The 19,901-nt window shown below is 33.3% G+C and overlaps 1 protein-coding gene across 2 annotated transcripts in view; it reads left to right on the top strand.

The window, feature by feature from the left end:
* ATP9B (ATPase phospholipid transporting 9B (putative)) overlaps nucleotides 1–19,901 on the top strand; it is a 136,835-nt gene that overhangs the window by 75,535 nt on the left and 41,399 nt on the right. For both annotated transcript variants that reach the window (XM_081950525.1, XM_081950526.1), the window contains exons 12-13: nucleotides 5,256–5,416; nucleotides 13,856–13,998. In XM_081950525.1, coding sequence (XP_081806651.1) covers nucleotides 5,256–5,416; nucleotides 13,856–13,998 — 304 coding nt within the window. The remainder of the gene's footprint in view (nucleotides 1–5,255; nucleotides 5,417–13,855; nucleotides 13,999–19,901) is intronic.

Raw genomic sequence — 19,901 nt, 5'->3', positions numbered from 1 at the left:
GAGCTGTACAGCTAAAGGTGTAGGTAGCAATATTGAAATATTGGCTTTTATGCAAGATACATGAAAAAGATGGTGTGAATTTTGGTGTAATTAGCATTCTGTTGGGGTGAACAGAGAGACCATGAAGGAGTAATCGACACACAAGGAAAGCATTTCAAAACATATATCAAGACCACATTAGTAATCTTTGTCTGTTTTCATGTGTGTGTGCGCGCGTGTGTGTGTGTGTGTGTACTCAAAGTTGTCTTCAATAATTATTTGTTTATAAAAGCTTTTGGATAGTAACATTCCCTAGGACTAGTTGTAAAGCATCCAAATGGAAGTAAAAGTTCTTGGCTTTATAAGGTATTTTCTAGTTTAGATCAGTTGTATCAATCTTGAGCACCCTCTGCTGTCTGAATTAGGCTATGAATGAGATTGTGTCCAAGGATCAAACAAATACTTTTAATATATTATTTGACATTTTTCTGCAAAACAATGAAATAGTTGACACTATGAGTTATAAACTAGGATGTTGAAATTCAGTTAATATTTTTTGTAAAGCATTTTTAAGACTAGTTGTACCTTTTAAGATTCATCCCTTTATTTGTTTAACCAGCTATTTAGCATCATTATATGGGTTTGCTTCATGTAATTCCTGGACAGACAGACAGATATTCTTTAAGTACATTTTTCTGACTCACTTAAATTAAAAGTGCCATTTTAGTGGAACTTATATATTTCCCCAAAGGCTGCTGTTCTTAGTTTCCCCAAAGGTTTGAACTTAGATAAATGCAACGTTGCCCTTAAACACAAAATGTTTTATTAAATTTTAGGTTTAGACAGTTGCTGAATAGTTCAGAATACATAGAAATAGATCTGCTGACGTATCATTTTGTAGCCAACTTATTTAAAAAATAAACATCTATTCCAGTAAGTACCCAGACTGAATATCCTGTTGTCAAGTTATTTTGGATTTATGTCTTGTTAAAATATAGCAAGATTTTTTTTATTTGTTCTAATAACTGTAATCCAGTACAGAAGGTTTGGAACAGATTTTTAGTTGTCTGGGAAGCATTCCCATGTTCAGCAATTGCTTTCCTTTGCAATTAAATAATTGAGATGCCTTGGGCAAAATATAGATAATGACAAATTCTTGGTTTTTCTCTTTTACTTTATATTTATTAATCAAAAGGCAAAATGATATTTGGACTACAGGTGAAATATGCATAAATGAATCAAGCAAGTACGAACTGATAAATAAAGTAGTAAAGTTGGTCAAAAATCTGCCTAATTTGAATGATAATTTTAATTTTAATGTACTTTTTATATTTTAGAATTAGTAATGATTTTTATTTTGTATGATAGCTGGCATATTCAATAAAATATTTTGCTTCTGTACCTCAATTGTAGGTATATTCATTAAATCTTTGAAGATGCTGAGATTGAAATAAGCATGATATTTTATTACTATAATGTGTGTGTGTGTGTAATTCAGATTTTGACAGATGTCTGTATTCTTGTTGATACTATATTATATCCATATGATATACAAGTCATGTTCTGTATATATGCAAATATTTAAAAATTGCTTCGGTTTAGTAACAATTTCTCTAAATAAAAAGTAGACTCGTTAAAATATTGAAAGAATCGCTGAAAATCAAATTTGAAAGAACATTTGACAATATTTTTTTAAAAAAATTAAAAATGGTGCTTGGAATATTAAATACCTTAGATATTAACCGTAGGTTAGAGAATGTTGACTGTTAATTTTAAAAGCATCCAGATATGTGGATCTCTTACAAAAAAGATATAACACTGACATTCTTCATTTTTTTCTGATACCCTTTTTTAGATTGTTTAAGTTTGTTCATCTTATATTCTAAACATATTAATTTCATTTTAATAAAATTAATATTTTAATTGACTTAAGATTAATTTCTATAAATAACAGTTAATAATATTTTTGTGGAATGCTTCACCTTTGCAGAACAATTTGAAAATGGGGTGTAATAAATATATTTAATTGTATATATGATTATGCTCTTAAATGGTTTTGTTTTACATTAGATGGCCTTTTAATAATTTCCCCTTTATTACCTATGTAATCAAATATTTTTTTTATTTTCTATTGTTTCCTAATTATCTATCACACTAGCTTTATCACTCAGAAATTAAAACTCTTGCTTAATTATTCAATTATTTGAAATAATTGAAAACAGATATTTCCTTGTTTAAGCGAAGCAATACCATTCTTACCTCTTATTGTTGGTATAAGCCATTTTTTTACTGAAAGTGATTAGCTACTTAAAACTTGGTACATAAATTAAAGAGGATCTAAATGGATATGTGATTGTTGCCATTAGTAGCGTTTTAGATTATAAAGGCAATTATTGTGTTCATTATCCTACAACACCCCCTTTACAAAACTATTCTGTTTTGTACAAATTTTCCCCAAGAAATTAAAAATTTCCAGTTTCAAACTTAATTTTGTTATCATAGTTGTTTAAAACAACAAACATTACAGAAAACATGAAAAAAATATTCTACAGGTATTGAAGATTGGAAAAAACACAGCAGTGCTAGGATTAAATTTGAATTAAATTTATTTTGATGAAGTTATTTGCTTGTTTATATTACAAAATTAATTCCTTTTTAGTATGAAATATTTTTAACAAATAACTTTTATAAATGTTAGGGAATGTGACATGGTTGCTTTTTCGTGTATCAGAAAATTGTGTGTGTGTGTGTGTGTGTGTGTGTGTGTGTGTGTACATAATAGAAATGATAAAACCATAAACATATGTGAATGGAAGAAGTGTTAGTATTAGCTAAGCAGATAAGTATCTCTAAAACCTTTTACATTAATTTTAAAGAGCACATAAACTTATTGAATGAGCTCCAAACTTGCATCCAAATCTATCTCCATCAATTAGGAAGTTTTTATCCTTTTGGTTATCTACATATGTGTACTCAGAGACTATGCATAACATTTGGGCCCATAAATGCCATTTCTCAAAGGAAACTTTGTATTCTTTTCTGTCAGGTTTTGTCTTGGCTTTTACAGTCATTCAGAGCTATGATGCAGCAAGAAAAGTGTGAGGTACTGGTTATGCATATTGCAAGACAGTGATTCTTTATTGTATTACAAAAAAAAGGCCCAACTCTAGAAGGCCAGATTAAATCATTCCTTTCACTTTTTAATGGGATTTGGATGAATAGAGTAAAATATGCACTTTGCATTCATTGATAGCATCTTTAGGTTGAGGTAATTGAGTCTTTTTTCCCTGACTGAATGAATAATGACTTCATCTGATCCTCAGCGAGGCCTGAAACTTAGACTGCCTTTGTCAACGCAAAGAGATCAGGGCTTTGAAACATGCTCTACTTCCCTGGCTTAATTTTTCTTCATTTTAATCCAGAAACCTATTTTTCTCAATAATTCAAGCATAAACTATGTAGTAGTTGAAGCCGCGAATATTGTAAGATCGTTGTGCTGGCTTTTAAAATGTAGTTGATAAATCAGCCACTGTGGTCTTCAGCTGCCGAGTTCTCTGGGGAAGAGACTGCCCATAAACAAGAATGAATTCTGAACTTTCCAGAAGTACTTTAATGTTATTCTTTTACATTTTTTGTCCTTTTGGAATATTATGCCCTCTTACTCTTTTTAACAAATTAAACTTTCTCTGATATTTCTGTGTGGTATCATCATCTTGACAAGCTTATTGCAAAAGTGTCATTTAGAACCGCGTATTCAAAGCATCAACTGGTGTAATCTGTTTGAGTTTATGATTTTTGAGCTAGAAGTAATTGAAATGTAATTGGATAAATACCGTCAACAATTTTTACTTTTGTAAATCCTTTTTTAAAATATATTGTTTCAACACCAAATATAGCATTTCAAACTAATATAGTTCAACTGAATCTAATTAACTTCATTTGAAACTAATCTATTACACACATTTTGCCATAGGCTGACTTAGTACAATCCAAACCTGAATAGTTTATTGAAATTATTTAACTCTTACATTAATTATGATTTCTATAGTAATCCAAGTGGATACAGAAAGGTAATACAACCTGCTAGGATTGAGTTTGGTTAATTTTTTTGGGAGGTGGGATTGTAATTTTTGAATGGTTTAAAGTTGGAACCAGAAATAAAAACAATCACTAGAAATATTCTTCTATATTTTTGGATTTATATATTCTTCATGTGGCTTGGGAACCATGAAAGAATAGTGGAAGCAAAGTACAGTAAATTCATTCTGAACTAATTGCATAGGGAATCATAGGTTACTTTTATTACAGGAAAACTACAATCCATACGAAGGTTGTGCGTCAGTTTCTTGACTCTCATCCAGTCCACTGGCAGGAATGGAATACAATTAAACATACCCACTGCTTTACCCAAATTAGTTGAAAAGAAGAATAAAGCTAGAAATTTAATGTAGATACAGTACCCCTTAACTCATGCTATAATGTGAAAAGCATAACCATATAATTTCTAATTGGTCTTACAAATATGTGTCCATGTTTTTTATGAGTGATAACTCTCAAATTTCTCTAATATTAAACCCTGCATCTATTTAAAGTCTCGTGGGAGTATAAAGATCTCAGTACCCCCATGCACTAATATATAAAATATTGGTATAATGTCATATACAGTATTTAAAATTATATTTTAGGGACTTTTAAAGTTAGGAATTCAATTTAAAATCATGTTATATGTAATAAAGGCTTAAAAGTAATAAAATCATGTCATTCTTGGTTAAATAGACTTGTCCAAACACAGCTATAATTTTTAATTAATCAAACCAATTTATAAAGGCACAAAGAAGCCACAATAATTATGTTGTTATCTAAACAATTGATTATATTTATTATAAAATATATATTTTATAATAAATAAATTTATTTGTTATGTTCATATATAATTATATATCATAATGTTTGTGACTTATCCCATCAAAATCAGTGTATTCTTCTAATTTATTATAAGCTTCTAATAAGCTATGTTAACAGGAAGCAAACCCCACACTCACTAGCACTGATGAAATTACTCTGATCGGGCAATGAAATGTCTGCAAGAAAGCAGCCAAGGAGAGAGCACCAAGGGTTCCATATTTCAATCTTGAGCTACACATATGTCCAGTCTTCTTGGTTTATGTTTTGATATGTCAAATAGACACAAAATGTAATTTGAAATGATTTAGTTATTTATCTTACGTTTAGTTATTTAGCAAAATAGTTATTAAATATATATTGCTTCCTTTTAGGTTGGTTTGCTGGATCTTGAACTGAATCAACTGACCAAAGCACTGTTCTTGGCTCTAGTTGCACTTTCTGTTGTTATGGTAACCTTGCAAGGATTTGTGGGACCATGGTACCGCAATCTTTTTCGCTTTCTTCTCCTTTTTTCTTATATAATCCCAATCAGGTATGTATAAAATTAAATAAAATACAGATATAGTTTTTTTTAACGTAGTTACAGTTCTTACTATGAATAAAATTGATCTCAACAAAAGGATGGTATAGAAGATATACTATGTACTCTGTTAAAGGATCATTGTATAAAGCTCCATGCTGTTGTATCTTTTATTTATTTTGCTGGAGTAATTTATCTATACTGTACAATATATTTAGTTGCATGAATGGATTTTTATAACAAACTTACCAGAAAATATAATTTCTGGAAAGGTGTGTATTTCAAAAAAAATATTTTGTTTAGATACTTTAATGCATTATTGAATTAAGAATGACTGTGCTTTACTTCCAGGTACATTAAAAAAGGTTAAAAAAGAATAAAATGATGCGATAATTAGAATCTTATGGTTTTCAAAAATAGTTATATTTTATTAGGCACTGGTGCTTAATTTTGAATCCTTTTGACTGTTCAGTTTTCTGCATAATCTGTTCTAAAATATGATCTGTTTTCCACATAGTCCCAAAACTAGAAAAAGAACACCCAGTTAAATAATTGGGTGTCAAAACATTATATTTGTCCTTTTAGTTATTGAGGAAAATGATCCAAAGTTACATACTTGTGTGGCAAAAGTAAGCCTTTGCTTTCATTAATTAGTGTACCTTCATTGAGCTGCAATAACTGCAACTAAAGATTTCTGATAACTTTTCAAATATTTATTTCCCACCTTTATTATTTTTATAATAACTCAAGCACACCTGATCTCTCATGTCCTCCTATTTTCCCCAGAACACCAAATTTGTGAGTTGCATTGGGCTGAGAGAGAGTGACTAATCCAAGGTCACCCAGTCAGCTTTCATGCCTAAAACAGGACTAGAACTCACAGTCTCCTAGTATCTAGCCTAGTGTTTTAACCACTATACCAAATTGGCTTTCTACATATTTGATCAATTCTGCACATAATTTAGAGAATTTAGCTCAATCTTACAGAACAGCTTTAACACAGAAATGTTGGTGGGCTTCCTTTCATGAACTGCTACAGTACCTTCCACAACACTTCTATAGGATTAAAGACAGGACTTTGATTTAGCTATTCCAAAAGGTTAACTTTCTTCTGTTTTAACCATTCTTTAATGATACAGCTTGTGTATTTTGGGTCGTTACCTTGCTGTATGAACCACTTTCTTTTGAGCTTCAATTCATAGACAGATACCTTGACATTTTCCTGTAAAATTTGCTGGTAATATTGAGATCTTCTAGTTCCATCAATGATGATAAGCTGTCCTGGTCCAGAGTCAACAAACCATCCTCAAACTATGATACGCCACCACCATGTTTTATAGACGAAATAAAGTTCTTATGCTGGGATGCAGTGTTTGCCTGTCTGTCTGTTTTGGTCTCATCCATTCACAAAAAAAGTCTTCCAATAGTCTTCTGGTTTATCCTTGTGGGTTTTTGCAGGCAGGCAGCAGTGTTATTTTTGGAGTAGTGGTTTTCTCCTTATAACTCTGCTGTATCACACCTTTGTTGTTCAGTGTTCTTCTGATGGTGGTCTGATATTCACCAATGCAAAACAGGCCTTTAGTTCCTTAGATATTACTATGGGCTTCTTTGAGACCTCTCAGAGTATGACATGCCTTGCTCTTGATGTGATCTTGATGGGTCAGCCTTCCTGAGAAATATAATAGTAGTCTTTGTTACCTCCATTTGTAAATAATTTGTGGAGTACAATTTTTTGGAAATCTTTTTGTAACCTTGTCTGAGCCTGGTAAGCATTAACAACTGTTTTTCGGACTGCCCTCAAAAATCTCCTTCGTTTCATCCATAATACACCACCACATACAGTAGCTGTGTGATGAAGATTAATCTTTGATAGTTGAATATTCTGAATTCCGCTTTTTTAAGTAAGTGCAGGACTTCCCACATTCACATTTAGTTATCATTCCATTGATTAAAATTCCTGACTTTAATTTTCCCTTCAAATGAACTGATAATCCTCCGTGCATACACCTTACATACAAATATGTAGCTTTGGAACATTTTCCTAAAGAAGTAAATGAACAATTATGTTTTTGACTTATTTGTTTAATTGAATTATTCTTCTCTAATTTTAGGACTTGTATAGAGACAGGTCATTTTTGGTCATATATATGCAGACAATTGAACATTCAAAAGTTCACCAACTTTTAAGCACCATTATATATTACATAAAAATAGAGAAATTACTGTATTAAATACCTGCTTTTTATTTGTTTTATATTCTAATTGTTGGTAATGATCAGTACATCTAATATTCTAAAACAGTGGTGTCAAACTCAAGGCCCGGGGCCCGGATCCGGCCTGTGGAGTGCTTAGATCTGATCTGCAGGACCACCCTGGAAACGTCCTATTTTTGCTGGCAGAGCTCTCGGGCCACCCCAGGCACCCCTGACACGAGTGACATATAGCTGGCCACCTCCACCTCCTGAGGTCAAACACAACACTGATGCGGCCCTCAGTGAAATCGAGTTTGATACCCCTGTTCTAAAAGAACAAATAATAGATTTTTACAATTATAATTAAAGTGATCATCTTGTCAGCAATCAAAATAATAAAGCATTTTGCTCTATGCACAGGAAATACAGCTTCTTAAAATGTGAATTACAGCTTCTTGAAGTCTGTTTTCCTCAGTAGTTCTTGAAAAGAATTGTAGTCATCTTTCTGATCCATTTGAGATTATAGAATAATCTCTGATGTGTTTTAAACTCTCAAAGAAAAGGTGTAAATGAAACTAATTGATAACAAAAAGCAATAGTTACAATATTCAGAATGTAGGACCTTTTAAATTGTGTTTGGCCATGCTTAAGGATTTTGTTACAGTCTCAAGAAAATAATGTAAATTATTATCTTTATTATCTTTAATAATAACTATCTTTAATAACTATTGTTATTTAAACCACTACATGAGTTTCACTTCATTGCATGAAAGTAGAGTTTTATTTTATTTCACGTAATTATAAGTAAATTGTAAGGAACATCATTGCTAGCAAACATATTATTTTGTCTCTTTTTGAGATTCTGGATCTATATATAAACTCTTAGTGCACACAAATACAGAATTTTGACAAATAAGGCTGGGTCTTTATTCACTAGAATATATCTGATGGGAGAGGGCAGGTATTCTCAACACTACAGGCAAGAAATTTGATATAGTAACACAGATTTCAGCTTAATACTGCAAGCTGTCCATTTCCTAAACATTAACAAAAACAACTTGTATGCAATTGAAGTAGACTGTAAATAGCTTTTCATACAGTAATTTGATGCCAAGGGAAGAGAACATTATACACTGAAGTTTCCCTGAGTAAACTCCTCATTATTTTCATGTGCAATGAGATCTTTTTGTGATAGCTTGGTACATATATCTTTTGGATTGGAGAGAAGACAAAATTCCCAAACAGTCTATTTTGGGAATGAATATAGGCTTTCCCACCTCAAGTGCTGCTCTTTCTTTGTCATCCTGTCCTTCCATCTTGTGTCTTAATACATAAGTACTACTTGTGTCTTAATTTTGTGTCTTAATACATAGGTTTTGTATGTTTTCATACATAAGTACTACTACATCTTGTGTCTTAATACATAAGTACTACTACAGCAATGCATAAGATTCAGGGGGAATTATGTGGAAACTATGAATGTGAATGTGCTGGACTTTGAAAAGGCAGCTCAGTAGTGATCTAGATTCAAGTTGCCACCTTGCCATGGACATGCTCACTATGTGACTTTGGGCCAGCCATTTAATAGACAGGCTTATTGTGACAAAATAAGAAAGTATCTCTGGGCAAAACAGACTTGAGGTCTAAGAAAAAGGTACAGCCTAAATGCAGTAACAAATAAATGTGTCAATGTGCTTAAGAGAGCGGTGAGTTTGGGGGAGTCTTTGGGTTTAAGTGTACATATGCAATTGCTTAACTCTGAATTAAATAAATATATACAGGCACAATTGATTTTGAATGAATGTGTAAGAGTTTGTGTGATCTTTCACATACATGCCTTCGATATGTATATGTCTTTAATGTTTTAGATCATTTCAACTCCTCTGCCCATTTTTAAATACACTCAGGCAACTGTTTATATACCCAGGCATTTCTTTACATAACTCCCCACCTACATTTTGAGCACCGTAAATTCACATGCCCCTGAAAGCAAGCCTAGCTTTTAGTTCAGGAAAAGTTGTGCATTCTTTCTCTAGTCCCAGAAGCTAAAAGGATAATAGTCAAGACTATAAAAGATTCACCTTTTCTTGGCTTGCTCCACTTGGGAAGAAGCTCAACCAAAGCTGCTGCTTCAGCAGGTACACTGTCCTAACTTACATAGGTGATAGATTCATTATTTATTTAGAGTATTCTAAAATACTCAGTAGCTATTTGTGTTTAATGCGTATTTTATTATATATAGTTAACAAAACAAGTAAATAGAGAGGTCCTCAGTGAGTTTAGAACCTGCTTGATTTCCCTTTAACCCAGGATGGTAATGTTCTGATTATATTTTTCAAGATATATTTATGGTGCATGGCTTTTTTGAGATTGTATCTTACTAGGTAACCTATAGTTGGCATTATTTCATAGATGCCTATTTCAGCTTCATGAATATTTATTGAAATCAAGTTTTGTCTACGTTAGAATCTGAAAAATTACTGCTGTTGGGGAATATTTAAGATTTTTTACTGATTATCAGTTATTGCTACACTAATGTAAAGCTAAGCCACGCAGTCATAATGATCATCTGAAGTTGGCAGTTGTTTATATGTAATCAAACATCTACAGTGCATCAAATATTGGGCAACAGCAAGTAAAATGTGAGCAATAAGGTAAGCTTAGTTAGAGATAAATAGTTTTTTATACTTCCCCTGTAATTCTTTTGCTATTACAGGTCAAAAATTCTCCTAAGGAATTTTATTTGGGCTAAAGGCAGCTGGAAATTATTGTGCATGACACTACAAAACTATTCTAAGTAAATCATTGGGTGAAAGGATACTATTAACCCATCAGGAGATCAGCATTCTACAAAGCTGGCAAGGTAGTGACTAACAGGATAACATAACATTATTGTAGGGTCTTTCCAAATGACTTTTTTAGCACAGCTAATTGCACAGTTGTTGCGCATGATCCTGACATGTTTCTCAAGGTTGCGCTTTTTCAGTGATCTCTCATTTTCTCAGTTTGCAAGATACAGTATTTCGTGCTGAGAAAACAATATTTTTTTTATACAATCAAGAGTAAATATTGAATTAGCTTGGAAAAATAAAACTTTTTTCACATTTGAAAATAGTTCATAATACTTTTTATAACCCTAAGGGTGATTTCATGCATTTTTCCAAGCAGTTTAGATCAGTATTTCTCAACCATTTGAAGACAGAAAACTTGGAATCAGTGTTATATTCAGTCTATCAATATTTATCTTCATAGTCTAAAATCTGTCTTCACAAAAATACATACTGTATTATAGCAGGAAGGTGTGTACTGTAGTAGCCCTAATTTTCTTCATTTAAAAGTTTATATTTTATGTGAACTTTGGTCCACACAAATTTTAAGTGATGAGTTTTCCCCCCTTCAATACTTTCAATGTTGTACCTGCAGAAGATTATTTATTTATTAGATTTTACTTCCCATATCATTCATGTATATGTTATTTATTTGAAATATTAAAATTGAATTTACAAATCCTCTACCACCCCAAACCTATCTTTTAGATCTTGGGAACAGTTCATATAAGACCATCTATTTGTGCGAACAACATTTTTGTTTTGCAGAATGAATCTTAAGAAACAGTGGTTTACATTACAGATACTTTCCTTTCAGTTGATTATCCCAGTGTATAAAATATATACACTATCTATGGAGACATGAGGATATTACCTAAAATTCTTAATAATTGCTTTTGTTATCTGAAATTTCAGTAAGTCTGTATTTAGAGATGTCTGGATGGTTTTCTCCATTCAGTTCCTATCCAAAGCATCAGAAGAAATTTGAAGACTTAAGAATATAAGTAGAAAGAGATTGCTTTTCTGTTATGTACATTTCAGCTTCGATGCAGTAAATTATAGGGATTCTGGGATAATATAATCAAAGCTTCATGGAAAACATTATTTGGAAAGGAAGTTTTGAAGTAAAAGATTTAAAGAGAGACTTTTGTCCAAATACATACATTAACATCTATGACTTTCTGTACTGTAGTTGAGTACAGTCTCATAAATCAATAATCAATATTTGGGTAGCAATAAAGGACATAGTTGGTAACTCATCTTCAAGTCATAACTTCTCTTCTCCACTATGTCAACATGAGCACTCAAGGCCAGAGCAAAGTCAAAGATTACTTACAACCTGCAGATTGATGCTGAAAATGTGCACCAGATTGAGCATACCAAACCACCATATTCTTAGAAATGTCTCAATTAAATTTCAATTGGATAGGCCTCTCTAGAAAGGTAGGTTTGTTATTTGAGACAAATACCATGTTCTGGATCTCTGTGCCAACTCCAAGATCTATTCTCATAGTTTTGGCAGCTCTAAACTCCAGCTATTCCTACCAATGCTAGGTTGGCCTGCAATAAACTTCCTTCATCCATTACTTGATTGTGAGGAGAGGGATGATCTTGCTTGCAACACCAAAACCCGGTTGGACCATGGGGGAGGGTCCCCTCTCAGAAAGGACCCTTCCAGGTTACAGGTATAGCACAAATCCACAAATTTGTGTAACCACAAATCCACAGCAGGGATACCAGAGTGGCTTTTCTAATCCTGGAGCCTTAGGCAGCCTTTAAAAGAGCTGTCACGGACATTGAAAAGTGTGAGACCCTCTATGAGATTGAGCCATATAAATAACTTGAGATTGCTGTTTATTTATCTTTCTCTTTGCAAGGTTGTGGCATCCCTTCCAAGCTCCTCAATTGTGTGGCTATGTTTGCACTGGAGTTCCCCAGGCTACTAATCCTAGGGAACTTCAACTTGACTTGTTTGGGCCCACAGTTAGAGATGGCTTAGAAGTGGCTTATGGCCAACGTAACAACCAGGGATGTAATCCGACTTCTTGAATACTCAGCCCACAGTGGAGATCACTTATTAAATCTAGTCTTTTAGCATTGTGATCTGGGCTCAGGGTATATTAATACCATCCATTGCAGGAAAGTGATTAGCCTCCCTGGGTTACTGATGGAGCCAGTTGAATATCAGAAGGAATGTAAACTTTTTCTAAAATATCTGGGGCACAGTTTGGTTGAGCTTTAGTTGCAACTTGGAACAAGATGTGACAAGCATCCTATGCAAACAATGAAGCAACTTCACTTTCCCACTTGTATTCTGTCTACAAACAGCCGTCTGGCATACCATTTAGTGTCCAGGCCCCTTCTGGACCAAGGAGAGGCCAAGGCAGCCTTATATGGCTGCTTTAAAGAATATTCTTGTGTCTATCAAAGTTGCTCAAGTTGAATATTGAGTGGGTAACCCCTATGGAGGGTATTTGGGAAGAGTTTGAGCCAATTATTCCTGAGAAAATAAACAAGATCCTCAGGGCTATTTGTTTTGCCATCTATGTTCTGAACCTATGACCTTTCTGGTTGATCAGGCTTCCTGAGAAGTGGAATGCAGGTGGGTTGGAACAATGCTTAATACCTCATTGTGGGAGTGAGTGATGTTAACTGCCTTGAAGTACACAGTGAGTGATATGCCCACTCCTCATAAGGCTGTCCTTGGACTTGACCATGTTGGACAACCTTTGCTCAGTCTCCAGCCTTTCCATTTTAGAAATGATTACTGAGAAGGTGGTAGGCACTTAGTTCCAGGCCCTGGATGAAGTGGATTATATGGGCCCTTTTCAGGCAAGTTTCAGGCCAGATTACAGGACAGAGAAAACATTGGCTAACTTTGTGGATGACCTGTGTGGGGTCAAGAGTAGGGTGATACATCCATATTAGCCTTCCTAGAACTCTCTGCAGCATTCTGTATGATCAACCATGGTATTCTTTTAGGCCTGCTTCAGGTTTGGGAGTTGGGAAGTACTATTTTGCAACCATATTAAAAAAGAATTCAGTTCCGAATTTAAAAGATAAATTGCTCACGGTGAACGTTTTTCCTGTGAAGTTCCAAGTTATGACTTTACCATATGAGAATAATATGCCATTTAAAAAGTTTGCGATTAGGGTGCCATGTGTAAATACTAAATTGAATTAATTATGAGAGGGCATACTTACAATAAAGGATAGAATAGGTATGCATAATATTGCTGAAGAAGAGAAAATTAAAACACAGTTTATGGTTTATAGTCATTCAAAGTGTTGAAGTTCCAGGGTCTAAGAACTTCTGTGTATTCTTTATTTATATAAATTAAACTGCAGATTTAATTGTGCTGTATCCTTTTTGTCTGTCTTCTATATCCAAATTAAAGTTGTTAAATTCAGGAGAGTTTTTTTCTTTCCAGTTTACGTGTAAATCTAGATATGGGAAAAGCAGCATATGGTTGGATGATTATGAAGGATGATAATATACCTGGAACAGTTGTCAGGACAAGTACCATACCTGAAGAGTTGGGACGCCTTGTATACCTACTGACAGATAAAACAGGTACATCTTGGAAATGTATTTTGTGGATGAAGTTTATTCAGAAAATTACTACTGTCAATGTATATTAACCAGTGTAACTTGATTAGGTGCTTCAATCTAATTGTCAAATTAGTTCCTCTTAACACAAGTGTTTTGGTACATTTAGGTGATTAACTGTAAAAAAACACAATATGGAATTTAACTAACCAGAATGTCTCTGTAGATGGGAAACTGTAGTATATGTGCAAATTACAAGACTGTACTCAAAATGAAAGTAATGTGTAGAGTTTTAAGCCAAATTTCCAAGGCTGTTAGTTATCACTATTTTGTATCTAAATTGGTAAAAATAAAGTAGGAGAGACAAGAGAAAAGTTGCAATGGATATTGTTAAGTATTGGATCCTTTAGTATTTTCACATAGTTTCAAGATACTTGAATTATGCCATAACACATCTAATTTCCACATTAAAACCTGGTTGCTTAATTTCAAAAGCTATGATTCTTTCAGCCATTTCTATGACGAGTCTCTTGATAGGTTTATACCTCCTTATCACATACCATGTGGCTTGCCTATGTTGAAATTTTTTAAAGAATAAAGTAAAAGCTTACAAATATCTTACTGTGACTCTAGTTTCTTTTGAAATGATTAAGAATTATTTGTAAAGTCTAAAGTGCATTACATTACTAACATAATTGCAAGGTAGCCCTTTGTATGATTGTAAATTGGGTTTGTGCTTCATCAATAAGCTTTTTGACAAGACGCGTCCATCACTGTGGCTCTCTCATTTGCCACAGCAGAATAGAAAATGAAGTATCCCAATGATTGCATTATAGTTTCCTTATTGTGGGACAAGAAAGCAATGTGGTATAATTAGGTTTGATTGGAGTGCATGTTTCCGGTAAGATCTGAAATTAATGATGTTGCTATAGTGACACATCTGCGGCCACCAGTGCGTGAAACATAAAGTAATTCATTCGACAAGAGAAGACATCTGTTAACCGCAAGGATGCAGAGCATATTGACACTGACCAGAAATACTAGACGTTATGTGATAAATGAACAAATGATGCTTAAACAGGAGGACAGATAATTTGTACTTAATCTGCTGGGAGAACTTTAATCTTCTCACTGGCTGCATTTGACAATACCATTGTTTAAAGAACAATGCTGCAGAGAACTCATAAATTTTAAAACTTAACTCAGGGTGCAGCCTATTAAAGCAATACATTAATTCCTTTGTTAGAGAGTTTTTATCTTCATGTAGAACAAAGCCATTACTAAAAACACCCACTAAAACAACAGGTTCTTTAGGACTCACATTTTAATTATAGCATCTATTACCCAAAGTGCCAGGTTGTTTGGACTTGAATCACATATAAGTTTGACAGAAAGGCGTCATCCATTATTGGGGGAATGCTGTTTCCAGTGTTTTCCAAGGGCAGCTGAGCATGACATTTCAGTCTCTCTAGGGCATGAAAGTTCCTACAACAAAGAAAAAACAAAGATACTTGGCAATATTTATTTAATGTTTTTGACATCTAGAGTGTGATACTCCAACTTCCCTGCCCTTCCTGACAGCAACCATAGTATTCAATTATAACAAATAAAAACCATCTTCCAAGCACAGTTATTTACTAATGCATATGCGCGCATTTGAGTGCTGTAATTAACATTTTAGCGGCTGTGTGGACCAAATGAGATACTTAACACATGTAATAGTTGAACAGATGCATAGAGTAATGGAATTCATAATCTACTGGGGAAGCCCTGTAATAAGAAATAATGTGTTAACACTGGAGGTTTGTGTTTAAAATTTATCTACAGTTAACATATGTTAAACATTGCATGGTAAAAATAGGAACATCCTTTCATGAAATTAATGCAGACGGTGAGCTTATTATTTTGGATATCAAAGTATATTTTCTTATAATTATCCATATTTTGGGATATATTTGTAATATTAGCTTCTTCCATTTATGCAAGTAAGTGAGAAATTGGGTAAAGTCTTCTTTCTCAATTGTAAAACTCTCCCAGAAGAGATCTAATTGGGCTGTTATATTTTTGGTTTAATTTTAATTTTACATTTCTTATGGTTTCTGGGTGGTTTTTAATGTCTTAATTATGCCCATTGTCATTAAGTAGTTTGAATGTATTTATATATTTATTAGACTTTTATTCCACATTTATTATTTTATAAGTAACTTAAGGCAACACAAATGCTTAATATTCCTTCCTCCTATTTTTCCCACAACAACTCTGTGAGGTGAAAGAGAGTGATTGGCCCAAAGTCACCCAGCTGGCTTTCATGGCTAGGGCAGGACTAGAACTCCAGATCTCATGGTTTTTAAAATGGTGCCTTAACCACTACACCAAGCTCTCAATTTTTGTTTGGTTTTTTAAAATTGCACCCTCATTTAGAGTTCTAAACTATTGCATAATGTTCATTCTTGGGCAAAGGACAATTCAGAAATTTTTAAATATATTTCTTATTTTTTAAAATAAATAAATGTTTTCCATAATTTCTTTAGCTTATTATCTAGATCAGTGCCAGGTTTCTTTATTTGTGTTAAACCATATTTTTTTATGAACTCTGGCATGGCTTCTGGTGCAAACATCATCAGTCCCTTTACCTTGCTCATCTTTTTAAAATCATGGATAATGTTGTATATAGTATGTTCTCATATTCTTCATCATATTTCCTCCAGGAAGCTGAAGGAAGTAAATGTATGTAAAATGCATTTACATGTAACATATGTAAAATGTTGGAAGAACATCTTCTGCAGAAGATTCCATATTACACTTAGACTTGAAATTCTAGTCCCTTGCAAGATTCTTTTCCTGATAACTATCTTCCATAATTTCTTATTTCATGAGGTATGTAAGGCCATATGAGAATGGATTTATCAATTTCAGCAAGGACTTATTTTGTCAGTATTGCTTCAAGTCCCAAACATATTCAAATAAAGAGAGCATTTATAGGACAAGATCTGCTGGCCCTTCTTAAAATGTAATTGTTCCACATTGATACACTGAAATGATTAATGGAATTCCCCTAGGACTCATTTAAAACCCTTACAAATATTTATTAAAGATTCCTATACATATTGCATTCTTCGTCTGGATGCCATTAAAGTGATGTTTCTTTCTATGAATTGGATGAGTACTTATATTTCCACATGTGGAATGATCAAATGTAGTTGCTGATGCACTTTGCAAGGAACTTCATTTTTCTTCATTTTTCATTACAAATTACCAAGACCACCTTCAGAGCTTGGAAGTTGTAATCAAATAAAAAGCCATGTCAATACTACCATTAAATTAGACATAGCAAATTTCAGGCCTATGTTTATGCTACCAAATTTCCCCATCAAGCCATAAAAACTATTGAAAAACATTCTTGAAATATTTTATCTTGTTGTAAGGGTTCACCACAAAAACTCCTTATTTATTTTTAGCTAGTGACCATGGATTTGGGAGAGAATTTACATTTTCTATCCTCTTCCCATTTACAATTCCATTCGATCTTACTTTCATCAGGTCCACATTCTCTAACATCTCTATTTTTTCTCCTGTGTTTAATGATACAATTGCAGGCAAAATTATTATAAAGAACATGTTTAATAAATAGCAATTTAGAAATCTTTCTTATTAAAGTTTCTGGAATTCACTACTCATCATAAACAAAATTAAAACATTAGTAAAATTCCAAAACCTGGTTTTAAAATGATACAGAAAATTACATTATAACTGTTTTGTCCAAGCATGTGTGAGAAAAGAGATCTGGAGTCTACAAGCTGGGGATTATAACTTTTCCTCTATGTTAGAAAATCTACATACATTTGCCTCAAGGGACAAGATATCATAGGTCCATTTTTGTCACCACAGGAACAGTGTTGGGAAGTTATTCTGAGGAGTTTTTCTTCACAGGTGAACTATTTTTGTTACTTGAATTATCTAACAAAAGAGTCCTATTCTCCTATTTATTTTCGGTTCCTTTTAGCAACTAAATTTATCACTGCTAGCAGTAGGCAAAATGCTTCAAATGCAGAAACATTTTCTGCTCAAAACAATTGGCTCAAGTCTGAAATGGGTTGTCCTAATCATTCTGGAAATGCTCAAAACAACTTTATTTCAGGTGCAATTCTGAGCTTGAATTGGCTTCTGATGGTTGGAATAACCCATTTTGAAACCAAAAGTTACTATTTCAAACTTGAAATGTTGTGTTTCAGGCTCAAATAACATTTCAAGTTATTTTGCATATCCTTAATTTTGTCCTTCCATCCTGCCACCAAGAAATGTTTGGCATACATATCTGTTGGTGAAATTTGTTTGAAGAGGTTGGTTGGTTGGTTGGTTGGTTGGTTGGTTTAAACCATTTATAGGCTATCCCACTCCCAATTACTCTCAATGACAAATAAAGATGCCCACACCTTACTTCCTAATGAATTTTTCGAATTGTTTGAAATTATGGTGTGTACAAACTCTACATTTTTCAGTAAGGATGACTTTTTAATAGCTTTCACTTCAGTTTGATAGTTTGCAAGTTATTTACTTTGCACTCTCACCCAGCACATGATATAAAATACTAAATATTGCTTTTGCAGTATTAAAACTTGTTGTTTTTCCAGTTATTTTCTTTTGTCCAATGGATGATAGCAAGTACACTTTCTATATTTATTTTTGGAAGTGTTAGCGTTATCTTATTAAGTTACCATTTTTGTTAAAATGAATTAAATTCTCAACATTTATCCCACTGATTGTTGCTGCCCTCAAGCTATGTTGCACATTGAGGGAAAAATCTTTTCTTGATCTTATTGCCTTTTCATAAGTGAAATGAGTGCCTTACAGAACAGTATATGTTACATAAATATTTCCTTTTGTTCACCCTTCTACATTTTCCCGATCTTATCCTTTTACAGGTAATCCTCAACTTATGACTATAATTGCAACTGAACTTCCATTACCAAGCAATGCAATTGTGAAGTGGGTCTCACCTGATTTTATGATATTTTTCATTAAACAGTCATTAAACAATCACATAGTCATTAAGCAAATCTGGTTCCCCCAATGTCTTTGCTTCTTAGAAGCCCATTAGGAAGGTTGTTAATGGTGATCATGTGATCCAAGATGTTGCAACTGTCATAAATCCATGCCATTTGCCAAGCACTTGAATTTTGATAACATGACTGTAAGGGCACCGTGACAATCCTAAGTGCAAGAACCTGCTGTAGGTCATTTTATCAGTGTCATTCTAAGTTTGAACAGTCACCAAATGGCTATAAATTGAGGACTATCTATATAGGAGTGGAATAGTATTTCCTTTGTCTGTTGAAACATACTAAGATTCTATACTGCTTAATGTAATTAACCCCAGTACTACTGCTACTGGTTTACTTCAGTCTGGCGACAGTCCTGAATTCAACAAAGGTAAATGAAATATGAGCAACCACAGTCCTACACACCTGTTTGGATCTTTAGCCTTAGTCCTCCACAGGAGGCAAGAGTGGTAAATGGCAAAATGTGCTTTGCAATTTATTATGCAAATCACCTGACTGCAGGGGACATTAATAATAAAAAAAGACCAAGGTTTGCATTCTCCCTTTGCAACACACATTTTTCTTTTTTTTTCTTTTTTTCTTTTCTTTTTTTCTGTCATTGAGTGCCAGATACCAGATTCGTATTTCCCCAGCTTTTATTGACCTGTTTTGACCAGGTACTTACATATGCAAAAAGTGATGGAACACAACTCCTACAAATTCTATGATATAAAAATAGAAGCAGTAGAATCAGATATTCCATAATAGGTGTTTTTATTTTAACTCACTATTTTCATTATTATCAAAATCCAAGTCAAATTTTCATAGTGCCTCAATTATAACCCATAACTGTCTCAAATTCAGTATATAGACAAATAGCAGAAAAAT

This window comes from Natrix helvetica (genome assembly GCF_964273705.1).
Source record: "Natrix helvetica genome assembly, chromosome: 4".
Classification (NCBI taxonomy): Eukaryota; Metazoa; Chordata; class Lepidosauria; order Squamata; family Natricidae; genus Natrix; species Natrix helvetica.
Note: the sequence above shows the minus strand (reverse complement) of the source record. Positions and strands in the feature narration are given on the sequence as shown.